This window comes from Anser anser (genome assembly GCF_964211835.1).
Source record: "Anser anser genome assembly, chromosome: 15".
Lineage (NCBI taxonomy): Eukaryota > Metazoa > Chordata > Aves > Anseriformes > Anatidae > Anser > Anser anser.
This window is the reverse complement of record NC_139736.1, coordinates 3,321,687-3,333,444: the sequence shown is the minus strand read 5'-3', so window position 1 is coordinate 3,333,444 and position 11,758 is coordinate 3,321,687. Positions and strand designations below refer to the sequence as shown.

Below are 11,758 nucleotides of genomic sequence, written 5' to 3'. Positions count from 1 at the left end.
GATGCCGAAGAGTGTATGTTAGTGTAGGTCAGTGGGTGTTAGACTTCTGTCACTGGGGGAGTGACTTTGTCCCCCTTAAATCTCCCTTAGAGTCCCTGTGGCTCCCTTGCTCCCCTTTGAAAACACAAGTGTGAATCAGGAATTTCATTGAGATAGGAAAGTCGAATAAAGAGGGAGAAAAGTCCAGTGTGTGACTGCCTGCGGAGGGGCTGGCTTAATGCAGCCTGTCCTGGGGCTTGCTGCTGTCTTCGGAAAGGAAAGAGGAACCCAAGGGGGCTGTTTCCCCTCATGGGTCTGACACCTGCCCCGGGGAGCTCAGGTGGCCCCTGACCAGCAGCGTGGGTTTCTGCCCCCACCCTGCCATCACGGTTGCATTTGCCCTCTGCAAAGGCACGAGCAGGATCCGTGCCAGGGGCAGAAAAACCCAGCTGGGACTTGAGATTTCACCGTTGTTGATTCCTGAATCCCTAGAGCACTGTTCCCTATTTCCTGGCCTAAATTCAATCCTAGTAATTGAATTAGGAAATCATTTCCCGTGCAGCATTTGAAGCCGTACTCAGTTGTGAATTAGCGTCCTGCTGTTGTCACGAGCCCTCTGCTTTCCACCCAGAGGTGGCCGCACCTGGAAGCAGGGATTGCAGAGGAGAGCAGAAGGGGCACACCAGTCTTTTTTTTGCCCGTTTGCACTCCCCGCTCACATCTGACCCCAGACCTACCCTTGTCCGTCCTTCTCCCTGGAGCTGCCAGGGGTCGAGCGGCCGCAGGACAAGCCCTGACCTCGTGGGGTCCATCCTCGGCCAGCTCCTGCCTGGCTGGGGAGGGAGAAGACCCTGACGATGGAAGCTGGGTGCCCACCACCCGCTGATGTGCGGCTCCCGAGGGGCTCCCCACCGCTGTGATTTCAGCCCCGCGCTCCCGGGCCAACCCCTTCCCCTCGTCCCTCTTGCAGGCAACATGTGAAAGGGGCTTTGCAGCCATGGAGGAGACGCACCAGAAGAAGATCGAGGACCTGCAGCGGCAGCACCAGCGGGAGCTGGAGAAGCTGCGGGAGGAGAAGGACCGCCTGCTGGCAGAGGAAACGGCTGCCACCATCTCAGGTACGCGGACACGCCGCGGGGCAGCCCGGTGCTGATGGGGCACGGGGATGGTGTTTGCTCCAGGAGGGAGGAGCTGGATGAGGGATGAGGGCTGGATGGGGATCAGGAGACAGGGAAGAGCTGGGGGTAGGTGTTTTGGATGGAGGCACTTCTCCTGCTCCTTCTCCAGGCTTGGTACGCCTCTCCCTGCCTGTACTGGAGTCAGATCAGTTTTCTGTTGCATCTCAGAAAGGTGTCAGTCATTCCTGTTGTTAATTGATTGCTGATTCCACAAGGAACTTGTTCCTCAGTGCTGTGGGGAGTTTTAAAGCACTGGAGCCCAGGATCTCTGCGTTAGGAGCCCTGCAGTTCAGGAAACAGCATGGGAACTGGTCAGCTGTTTGGACCTTATTAAACAGCAGGATTTGCAGAAGCCCCTTTGCTGCACTGTGCCCCGGGGCACAGGCTGGGAAGCAGTGGGGTGGCTCACTGGGCTGACTTGGGGGTCTTGTTCCTTTAAAAACCAAACAAAAAAAAAAAGAAAACCGTGTCCAAAAGCCTCCTCTGGGCAGAGCGGTGTTGGGTACTAATCCTGTGCCGTCCCATGCAGCCATCGAAGCCATGAAGAACGCACACCGGGAGGAGCTGGAGCGAGAGCTGGAGAAGTCGCAGCGCTCCCAGATCAGCAGCGTCAACGCCGACATCGAGGCCCTCCGGAGGCAATACCTGTAAGACCGTCGTTGTCTGTCTGTCCTGTGTCTCGTGGGGGGATTAGGCGTGTGGGAGACCCCTTGCTCCTCTGTGATTTCAGCAAGGAGTTAGATCCGGACTTCTTGCCCCTGTCCCAACCCAGCTGCAGCCGTAGGCTCCTGGTTTGGGGGTTCCAGCTCAATTTCCCCAGTTTCAGCTGCTTTATGGTCACCAGAAGTAGCAGACGTGCAGAGACAATGCTGCCTTTCTCGCAGCTGTAACGTGAGGACAGCTGAACCACCTCTGACCAGTCAAGGAGAAAGAAAGCACTTGGCTTTTGGTGGCAAGGCTGTCCTTTTTGCTGAACAAAACAGCCAAGCAGCTTGAAACGTCCCTGTTAGGTGTGCACGTCCATCATTCCCGAGTGCAAGCCTGGCAGATCTCAGCTCTGGTTTGGGAAACCTGAGGAAGGCCTGCCATTTAACCTGCTAGAGAAAGGCCTCCTGTCTTTTTCGGTGGCCAAGCACCAAAATGCTGGGAGAAGGAAGGGTTGGCTCGCTCCCGGCTCCAAGTTTCTCCAAAAAGGAGCACAGGGCTCCTTGTCCCCGCTGGTCCTTAGATCCCTGCCGGCTTGTCCTGGGCGGGTGGGAGGCGCGGGAGGAAGAGCAGGCGTGCGCTGGGGAGGGCACTGGCTGGTGTCTCTGTGCCAGGGAGGAGCTGCAGTCGGTGCAGCGGGAGCTGGAGGTGCTTTCGGAGCAGTATTCGCAGAAGTGCTTGGAGAACGCCCACCTGGCGCAGGCGCTGGAGGCTGAGAGGCAGGCCCTCCGCCAGTGCCAGCGGGAGAACCAGGAGCTCAACGCCCACAACCAGGTGAGGCCGCAGGGCGGACGGAGGGGTGAGGGTGGGTGGGATGAAGGCACAAGGGCAAGGAAGCTGGTCAGGGGTCTAGAGAACAACAAGTCTTAGGAGGAGCGGCTGAGGGAGCTGGGGTTGCTCAGCTTGGAGAAGAGAAGGCTTAGGAGAGACCTCATTGCACTTCACAATTACATTAAAGGAGGTTGTAGCGCGATGGGGATCGGGTTCTTCTCCCAAGCACCAAGTGATAAGATGAGGGGAAATGGCCTCAAGTTGTGCCAGGGGAGGTTTAGGTTGGATATTAGGAGAAATTTCTTTACTAAAATTGTTGTGTGGCATGGGAATAGGAGGTCTTCAAGAAATGTGGAGACTTAGTAGCATGGTGTAGTGGTGGACTTGCATACTAGGTTAAGGGTTGGACTAGATGATCTTAGAGGTCTTTTCCAACCTGAATGATTCTGTGTCCCTGCTGGGTATCATCACATCTTTGCTGCCCCAAGCTGGCGTTCTCATCTCTTGCCTGAGTGAAGATGCAGGATTTGTGGTAAAAGATGCCCTCTTGCAGCTCCGGAAGGCCACAGAGAAGGCACCAAGCAGGGCCGGGGAGGTGCTGCCAGCTCTGTGCTGAGCCCTGGCCGTGCTCCCCCATCCCACATCCTCTTCCCCCCTCTTCCAGGAGCTGAATAACCGCCTGGCTGCGGAGATCACGCGGTTGCGGACCTTGCTGACCGGGGAGGGTGGAGGAGAGGCTGCTGGGTCGCCTCTCACCCAGGGCAAGGACGCCTACGAGCTAGAGGTGAGCCCGGCTGCGGGGGTTTAGAGCCTGTGGGCCACCAGGAGCCCCTGTCCTTCCACACGACCAGCATCATGCACTGGGGACGCAGTGGGACCAGGAGATCCTGGAATCCCGATCCTCCTTTTTCCCCATTTTGGGCCAGGCACCCTGGCTCGGTTGTCCCCAGGTGCAGCGGGTGAGGGTCTGGGGGCTGTGTGGTGTCCACAGGGGTGCAATCACGCTGCTTCTGTCCCTACAGGTCCTGCTGCGGGTCAAAGAGTCGGAAATCCAGTACCTGAAGCAGGAGATCAGCTCTCTCAAAGACGAGCTGCAGACAGCACTGAGGGTAATGCTGGGTGCAGGCTCGTTTCTGCGAACCTTCCCGAGTGCTGGGCTCATCTCTTGCATATCTGTGCTTAGATCTCAGCTTGCTTATCCCCAGATTTGAAACAACATTTCATTTTTGCCCTTAACTGAACTGACTACCCGTTTTGGTGTTATCAGTAAAGCACCCCACTACTCTGTCAGCCCAGAACTTACCCCTTCTCCCTTTTTGTGGGAAAACATATCCGCAAGTGTTTTTTCCCTGATTCCTGTCACATCAGATATTTGAAATGGCAAAAATAGTCAGTGTTAGAGACCTGCCCAGCCTCCCAGCTTTAGATCTGGTTCGCTCTGGACAGCCTCTTTGCCAAGGCCATTTCCGGGAATTCTGCTTTAATCCAGTGCCTTTGCATGTAGGTTTTACTACAAAGTCATCCTGTAACAAAGGGACCCACATGCGTGGGCAGCACTGTGTGCTCGCTGCTGCGCTCGGAGCTTTCTGCATATCTCCAGTCCTGCGTTTGCTGCTCGACGCGGCTTCACGAGCTTGTAAAATGAGCGCTTTGCCCCGGCTGGCATTGCTGCCTGCTGCCCATGACTCCAAAGTGCAGAGCAGGGAGGAGAAAAAATACAGCTAGGTGTGCAGGGCGCTGCTCCAACACGCTGCTCATCTTCCGGCGGCTTGTGCCAAGCTGCTCTTCGGTGCGTTCCCCTCGGCTCCAGCTGTCTGTCTTACGCTCTTGGGTTGTTCTTGTTCCTTTGCCAGGATAAGAAATACGCCAGCGACAAGTACAAAGACATCTACACAGAGCTGAGCATTGTGAAGGCCAAGGCAGACTGTGATATCAGCAGGTTGAAAGAGCAGCTGAAAGCAGCCACAGAAGCTCAGGGAGAGAAATCCCCTGTGAACACCACTGTATCGGGATATGGTCAGTCCTCCTCCAGCTGCTCTAAGCAATTTTGGGGTTTCTGGTCTGGCACGTGCATCCTGGCGTACGAGCCCTCGTGGAGTAACGGGTCCGAGCGTAGGACTTTGCGTGGTGCTTTTTTGCCATTTCATGTTGCATCCCACCTCCGCCCCTTGCTGACAGTGTTGACAGAGGTGGCAAGGAGCGGGCGGCCTGAGCTTACCTCCCTTGGCAGCTCCTCCTTCCAGCCCGAGGATGGGAAGCTTGTGGTTTTGAAAGGCTTCTGCCATTTTGCATCATGAAAGCCTTGTGCTGTGCGTGGCGCGAGGGAGCCCCAGAGAGTGCCCTCTGCCCTGGCTCATCGGGAGGCAGAGAGAGCCCCTGCCGTGCCCCTCGCAGGAATCCGTGGGCACTGCGTTAATACTGGTCATTTTGCTTCTCTCCAGATATTATGAAATCAAAAAGCAACCCTGATTTCTTGAAGAAAGACAGATCCAGTGTTAGCCGGCAACTAAGGAATATCAGGTCAAAGGTGAGTCCGCATCTCTTTCCCCCTGCCATGCAGATGCCCAGTGTTACCGTGCAGTGGGGGTTGCAGATGGGGAGAAATTGGGAGGGGAAGAAAACTGAGAATTCCCTGGTCATTAATGCTAGCCTGGATGGCAACTGGGAGAAAACCAAGCTTTCAAACGGGAAACAGTTTGCTGCGCGGCCAGGCAGAGCCCTCTGCCAGGTGGTGCCTTGTGGGGCACTCGTGTTACTGAACCTGCTGAGATGTAGGTGTGGAGCTGCTCCTCGCTTGAGCCAAGGAGGAATTTCACCCTGTTCGTTGGTCTTTCACAGGATTCTCCCAGAACTTGCTCCCTGTTTTTAGTAGAATTGTAGGTGGTACCAAAGGGTGGAAATGCACGCAGCATTACAGGTTTTCCAGTGTTCATCACTGCAAGATTTTTGCTTTTTATATGGAACAGCGATGCCTTGGCTCTGGACATATTTAACACACACTTTCTTGTGTGTTAACACAGTGCAGATGGCCCTGCGTTTCTCCGGCCGTTCTGTACTTGCTCTTGGTCCCAGATCCCAATAATTCTGTGCCAAGTGCGTCTGCTTGGCCTGCTGACTGCCAGAATTGCATCATGCTACACGCTGGCTGTTGCTGTGGGACCACAGAGATAAAAAGGGCAAATAAAGCCGCTCACAGCCACCATTAAACATAGGGCAGTTAGAAAGGAGATCAGCATGGGCAAAACTTGCTTTGCCTCTCCCCACTGGGCAGTGGGAATCTCATGCTGGTGTTTGAAGTGGCTGGGACTTTGGGCAAAGCGAAAAGCCAGGCAGGCAAAGGCTTCTAGCTGGGGAATCAGTCACCAGCCGAGCTCTGCAAGCGGCAGGTCATCAGCTTGGGGTGCCTGCGCTGCACCGAGTCAATGCAGGGAGCAGCTCTGCGCATTTCGGGGTGCAGCCCAGGCTTGCAGCCTTGCTGTCCCAGCTCCGAGGGTTGGTTGCCCTTCACCACTTCCACTCGGAGTGCTTATCTCATGGTCCCCCACGTGTGCTGTCCGGAGGTCTTGTGGGGAAGGAGGAGAGCACGGGCTCTGCCGGGGGCACGCTGCCTGCTTGCGCTGCTGCCGCGGGGAGGGGGCGGGCAGGGCTGCGCGAATGCCAATGCATTTAGGATTTATGAGCTTCTTGTTTTTGTTTTGTTTTTCTTTATTTTGCTTTCTCCTTCAACAGTCCGTTATTGAGCAGGTCTCATGGGATAACTGAAATGAACCCGAGTCCAGGTTCCCTGCCACGTAGGTAAACAAACCGGCACCCACCAAACAGCGCAGCTGCCCGCTGGAGCGGCCCACTTTTGCATGCACTGCTCACACCTCCATGGCAAACGAGAGCCTTTCTTCTCTTAATGACTGGTTTATACATGGCTAATGATTTTACTGGGGGAGGGGGAACGGGAGGGGAGAAGAGAGCAGACCCGAGAGCTATATGAGATGCAGTCTCTCTCTGCCCTTCCCCGGGGAACACGGCTTTCTCATCTTCCTACTCCTCCCACCCTCCCCAACACAGCTAACCATCGCGGAGAGGATTTGGACACGGTGGGGGCACATTTTCCTGTTTGCTGTGTTGGGAGCGCGGGACACCGAGTGTGCATGCTTGAGTGACTGTGCATGCCTCAGACTAAACTTCAGCAACTTCCAGGTCTTGGAGGAAAAAAGACCTTTTTGTTGTTTAGCCAGATGGAGGAGTGGATCAGTGATGCCTCTACGCGCATTTCCCACCTAGGCCATGTAAAATAGTGCCCCCAGTCTCAGCTGCAGAAAGAACGTCCTAGGCTGCCCCGAATTTTCCTTTGCCCGTAGTTGCTGCTTCGTTAGGTTGACCCGTGCCTGAGCAAAATGTTTTCCTCGCCTGTTGACGACCTCCTCCTGCTCTCCAGGCTCCCTGGTGCCCACCCCGCTGCTCTTCATCCCTTAGCACTACACCTCCATCCCACAGGCTGGCCTGAGGCTTCCGAGCTCATCCAGCAGAAGGGGGGAGCTGATGAGAAATGAGCACGATCCTAATGACACAGATGTTGAGTAACCGGAGCAATAGTTAATTTTACTGGCCCGTGGTAAAGGCTGAGGTTAGAGAATGGTGACGGGGGAGAGCTGAGAGCCTCAGGGGCTCTAGTGGAGGATCCCCATATCACAGACTTCACCCTACATTAGTCTCCCTTCATCAAACTCCCCTCATCAGCAACTCAAATGGGTCGTGAAAGTCCCTAAGGGGTGCATTTGCTGGAATTTGTACCATTAGGCAGAACAGCCTAATGGCTTCTGGTATCTGGTTCCATATAATTAGAAATCAAATGTACAAACTGGAATGCATGGGTTGCTGCTAATATAAAGAGGCCCAAAGCTAACTTCCTTCAGGAAGGGCGTGCTCAGAGGCTCGGATCCCAAGAGGCTCTGCTGTCGGCTGAAAAGAAAGAATACATCATGTGTGAGTTTCAGAGCAGTCCATTTCGGCGCTTTCATTTCCACGCTGCTCCCCCAGCGCCATTCTGTGTGTGTGAGCCTGTGGGAGGAGGAGTGTTTAAAAACAACAGCAGCTGCGGGAATCAGCACAGCCTTGTGGCGAGTTTGTACGCACCCAGCCCTGCTGATAAACACGTATTAAGCAAAACCTGGCCCGAAAGCCCAAACTGCTGCTATGACCAGACAGCCCTCTGACACCGCGGTCAGGGAAATAAAGGCAAAAGGCAGCGGGGTTGCCCGTTAGTGTAAGGCTCCGGCATGCAGCTCTGTGCCTTTCGAAGCTGCCAGGCGTTGGTCTGTAACGGATCCCGTTCAGGCTGCGGGGTGAGTGGGCCGAAAGCGGCAAGGTGAGCTGCGAGGCCTGGCCAGCGGTGGCAGGTCAGGGGCATGTGTGCGCCTCCTTCAGCCGCAGGCTGGTGCTGTGGTCCCCGAAACTCATGCTGAGAGTGTAGGGCTGCAGGAGGGAGGGAAGGCTGGCTTTAGCCTTGTGTGTCTCCCAGGGCTAATTTCAAATTTCCTGGGTCAGCTGTTTGCTTCTGGGTTCATAGGCCTCACACCGCTCTTTTCCTGGGTCCCCAAGCACAGACGACAGCAGATTTCACAGATACGATTGCCGAGGATTTTCTGTTTGATGGCTGTGTTGTGCCTTGTATCTGGACGCCGGATCTGAACCGGGGCAGCCATCAGGTCCTGCTAGCCCCGAAGCAAGCATTTAGGGAGGCCTGCGTCTCACCCCGTGCACTAGGCAGCTCCGACTCGGGAGGGGAAGGCTGGGCTTGTCGCTGGCAGCAAAACACGAGTTTTCAGGGCTGTTTGAGTAAAGTGAGTGCGTTGACCAGAGCTCGACCCGTGCGGCAGCCCTGCAGGCAGGTTTATGGCTGCAGGTCCCAGCCGGGCCGCTGGGGCCCTGCCGACACCGCCCGGCCACCGCAGGCCTCGGGGATCGTTGTCCGCGTGGAGCTAACCCCGCTTCCAGCACCGTGTGCCTCCCTCATCTGCTTCTGGTCCGCCACCCAGCTAACCTGCGCTCTCACCCTCTCTCCAGGCGCCGTGCACCAGTAACCGCACCCCACGGCTGCGTGTTTCCTCCAGCATGCCCCACTAATCTCTCTGGGACGGCCACCCCCCTGCCCTTTGCTGCCCACGTCCCCCTCTCCCGGCGCCCGGATCCCCGCTGCCGCCCGCCCCGTCCCACGCTGTCTTGTCTTTTGTCTCTCCCAGAGCCTGAAGGAAGGCCTGACCGTGCAAGAACGCCTGAAGCTTTTTGAATCCAGGGACTTGAAGAAAGACTAGCTCTCCCCGCTCCGCTTCACCACGCGCGCACCTCCCGGCTTGAGGCAGCACAGCACCAGCACCGTTTGTCTCTCGTTGCTCACGACCGTCCTCGCTGTCGTTCGGCCCGACGCTTCCCGACGGCTCGGGGCGCCGCGGCGGGCCCCCCGCCGCCCCCTCGCCTCCGCAGCTCCTTTCCCCGCTTGTGAGACGCTTCTGAGACTCTTGAGAGGGAGAGGAAGGGATTGGGGTGTGTTTGGTTTTTTTCCGTTTGTTTTTTTTTTTTTTTTCCCCCTCTTCGGCGCTTTGTAGGAGAATCCTTCCTTTACTGTAAACCATTACACTAAGTGTCAGTATTAAGGCTCAGTAGCCTGTGAATAAGCTAGCTCCGTCGTACCAACGTCTTGGTATGCGCGCAGGGCAGGGTGGCACGGGCCAGCCCGCGCTCTTACTGCTGTCAAGAGACCCAGTGCTCAGAGCACACCGGGAGCCTAATCAGCCGTTGATCTCGACTGCATCACTTGCACCTACAAGGAGGGGGGGGGAAAGGCCTGTGGGACGCCGCCGGGGGGGGTGCGAGCGGCCTGCAGGAGCCATGCTGACGCCAGGCCGGGAGAGGACGGAGAAGTGACTCCTGCCCCCGGCCGTGCCGTGACGGCGGCAATGCCGGAGCCCGGCGAGCTGCGGTGCCTCGGCGGGTGGTGGTTTTTGGGTAGGGAGCTGCTCACGGGCACCGTGACGGCGGCCCCTCGGCCTCGGCCCCCCCCTCGCCGGCGGCACGCGGTGGGAGGGAGGCGTTCCTGGGGCTGAGCCGCGAGATCACTTTCTTGCCTCCCCTCGATCAAGCCCAGCACTCTCTGTTTTTTGCTGTTACTCCCTTCCTCTCGTTGAGTCCCGTGTATCCTAGGGTCTGTGCGCATGTGAAACTCCCTTTTCCAAGTCAAAGGAAAGTAGAGTAGAAAGTAGAGCCAATATTGACTGAAAATGCACAGTGCTCAATGCATATAATGCTCCTTTTTTATCGGCTTCTTGAATTCAACTCTTCTTGTCAGCAGGGCAGCTCCTATTTTAATTCCTTAATCTTTTCCTGAAATAAAAATCTCAAAACCAGTATGTGCTTCAGACCTTCTCAGTCACAACAGCTTTTGTGTTTAGAGCAGACAATTTAGCACCACGAGGCCAGTAAATGGGTGCTCGCTGAGTGGAGAGAGCTGGTAGCGCTAGAGGCCGCACGCAGCCAGCCCACATCACGGTGGCTTCGTGCTGGGTGAGGAGAGCATCTCGGCGTGCTTACAGCCATAGAATTGTTTAGGATGGAAAAGACCTCTGAGATATCCATGGAGACCCCCCCGCTCCTGCCACCCAGCTGGGAGCAGGGCTGAAGCATCGCTCCGTCGCTCCCCAGCCCGACGTGGCCACCAAGCAACCTGCATCACGTCGGCTTTCAGATATTTTTGAGGTGGATCCGAGCTTCCTATTGACTTCTGTGCGCTTCACCCAGGGGCGAAGCAGGCAGGTCTGTGTGCTTTTGTGGCTAGTTCAGGTTCCTAAGGGCATGTCTCTGGCCAGCTGAGAAGTCCAAGTGTGAGGAGAAAGCTCTCGCTGCCAGCCCTGGGTTCACTGCAGGCCCCAGCGGTGCCACCAGCGCAGCGCAGAAGGCAGGGCCGTATGGGGATGCTCTGCTGCTGTGACACTGTAACTCCATACCTGGGTGCGTGTGGACGTCCTGGAGATGGGAGCAGGGCAGGAGGGACCCTCAACCGCTCGATACGAAGGCTGTTCCATCTGCTGCAGGCCCTCTCTGATGTTCTGGTGTGCAGCCACTCACCCTAACCTGAGCTCGCTGTAGTGTTCTCCATCATCTGAGCGTCGGAGGAGCCTTGGCAGCCTTGTGTCAGGGCAGCTCCGTGTCCTTGCCAGCCAGGAGCCATCCCAGGCAGGACCCACCTGAACCTCCTCTCCGGTCACCAGCCATCGGCTACTCCCAGGCGTCTCAACGCTTCTCTTTTGCTCTCACCCATCAGCCTGACGTCGCCTTCCTGGCCCACCATCGAGGAGCGTGGCCAAAGCACTCAAGGCTACTCGTCATCAGCTTCTCAGCACGGCGGGAGTGCAAGTGATGGAGCCCCAGTGTGGAAGTGGTCACCGCAGTGCTGGCCTGGGCACACCACGCTGAGCTAGCCGATGGCCATTTACAGCACGGACTGTTGGTAAAGCCATTCATGTCGGTAAGGTGTAGCCATGGCTTTTTGTAGACATGGCAGGGGTTATCCTGCTTCCCTTCCAGCTGAGGTGATCAGTGCAGCTCTTCACAGTTGCACCCTTCCCAAGTTCATCTTTCTCCTGTTCAAGGGTGCGTCCAGTGGGCTTCAAAGTCCACATCTGGAAGAGCGGCTTTGTCATCAGTCGTGTGCATGTTTGGTTTTTTTTTTTACTCTCTCGGTCGGCATCTTGCACTTAACTGCAGGGAGAGGTCTGATTCCCCAGCACAACCCCACGGTCAGGTGGAGGGTGCGTGGTGGCTCCCCGTGCCCACAGCGGCTGGGAGCCTGACACCTCAGTGGCAGCCACCACCACTTATGAGCAGTCTTCGAGCTAAACCAGGGACGCTGCCACCTGCCTTGCCGGACCAGCAGAGACGTCAGTGTTGTGGTCCAGGTTTCTCTGAAATCAGGCTGTGGCTTGGTGGGAAGGTGACTACCCACTGTATTTTGTACATTTTATATACCTTCCTGCCCACGTCAGGAGATGGCTGCCTGGCCGAGGTGCCTCTCCGGCTCCTTTCCAATGTCACTTGTCCAGCTCTCGCAGAGACAACCTTTGGATTTCATCCCTGGC

General features: G+C 56.4%; 1 protein-coding gene across 13 annotated transcripts in view; it reads left to right on the top strand.

Moving 5' to 3' along the window:
* The window catches only part of MPRIP (myosin phosphatase Rho interacting protein), a 70,657-nt gene extending 60,627 nt beyond the window's left edge, over positions 1-10,030 (top strand). For 8 of the 13 annotated variants that reach the window (XM_083799737.1, XM_083799731.1, XM_083799739.1 and 5 more), the window contains 8 exons: positions 950-1,097; positions 1,687-1,804; positions 2,477-2,636; positions 3,298-3,417; positions 3,656-3,742; positions 4,487-4,649; positions 5,075-5,160; positions 8,870-9,082. In XM_083799737.1, coding sequence (XP_083655863.1) covers positions 950-1,097; positions 1,687-1,804; positions 2,477-2,636; positions 3,298-3,417; positions 3,656-3,742; positions 4,487-4,649; positions 5,075-5,160; positions 8,870-8,941 — 954 coding nt within the window. In that variant the 3' untranslated portion in view covers positions 8,942-9,082. Of the gene's footprint in view, positions 1-949; positions 1,098-1,686; positions 1,805-2,476; positions 2,637-3,297; positions 3,418-3,655; positions 3,743-4,486; positions 4,650-5,074; positions 5,161-6,362; positions 6,429-8,869 lie in introns of all 13 variants that reach the window. The other 5 variants (XM_083799732.1, XM_083799740.1, XM_083799734.1 and 2 more) reach the window with 2 other exon arrangements.
* The last annotated feature ends 1,728 nt before the right edge of the window (positions 10,031-11,758 follow it).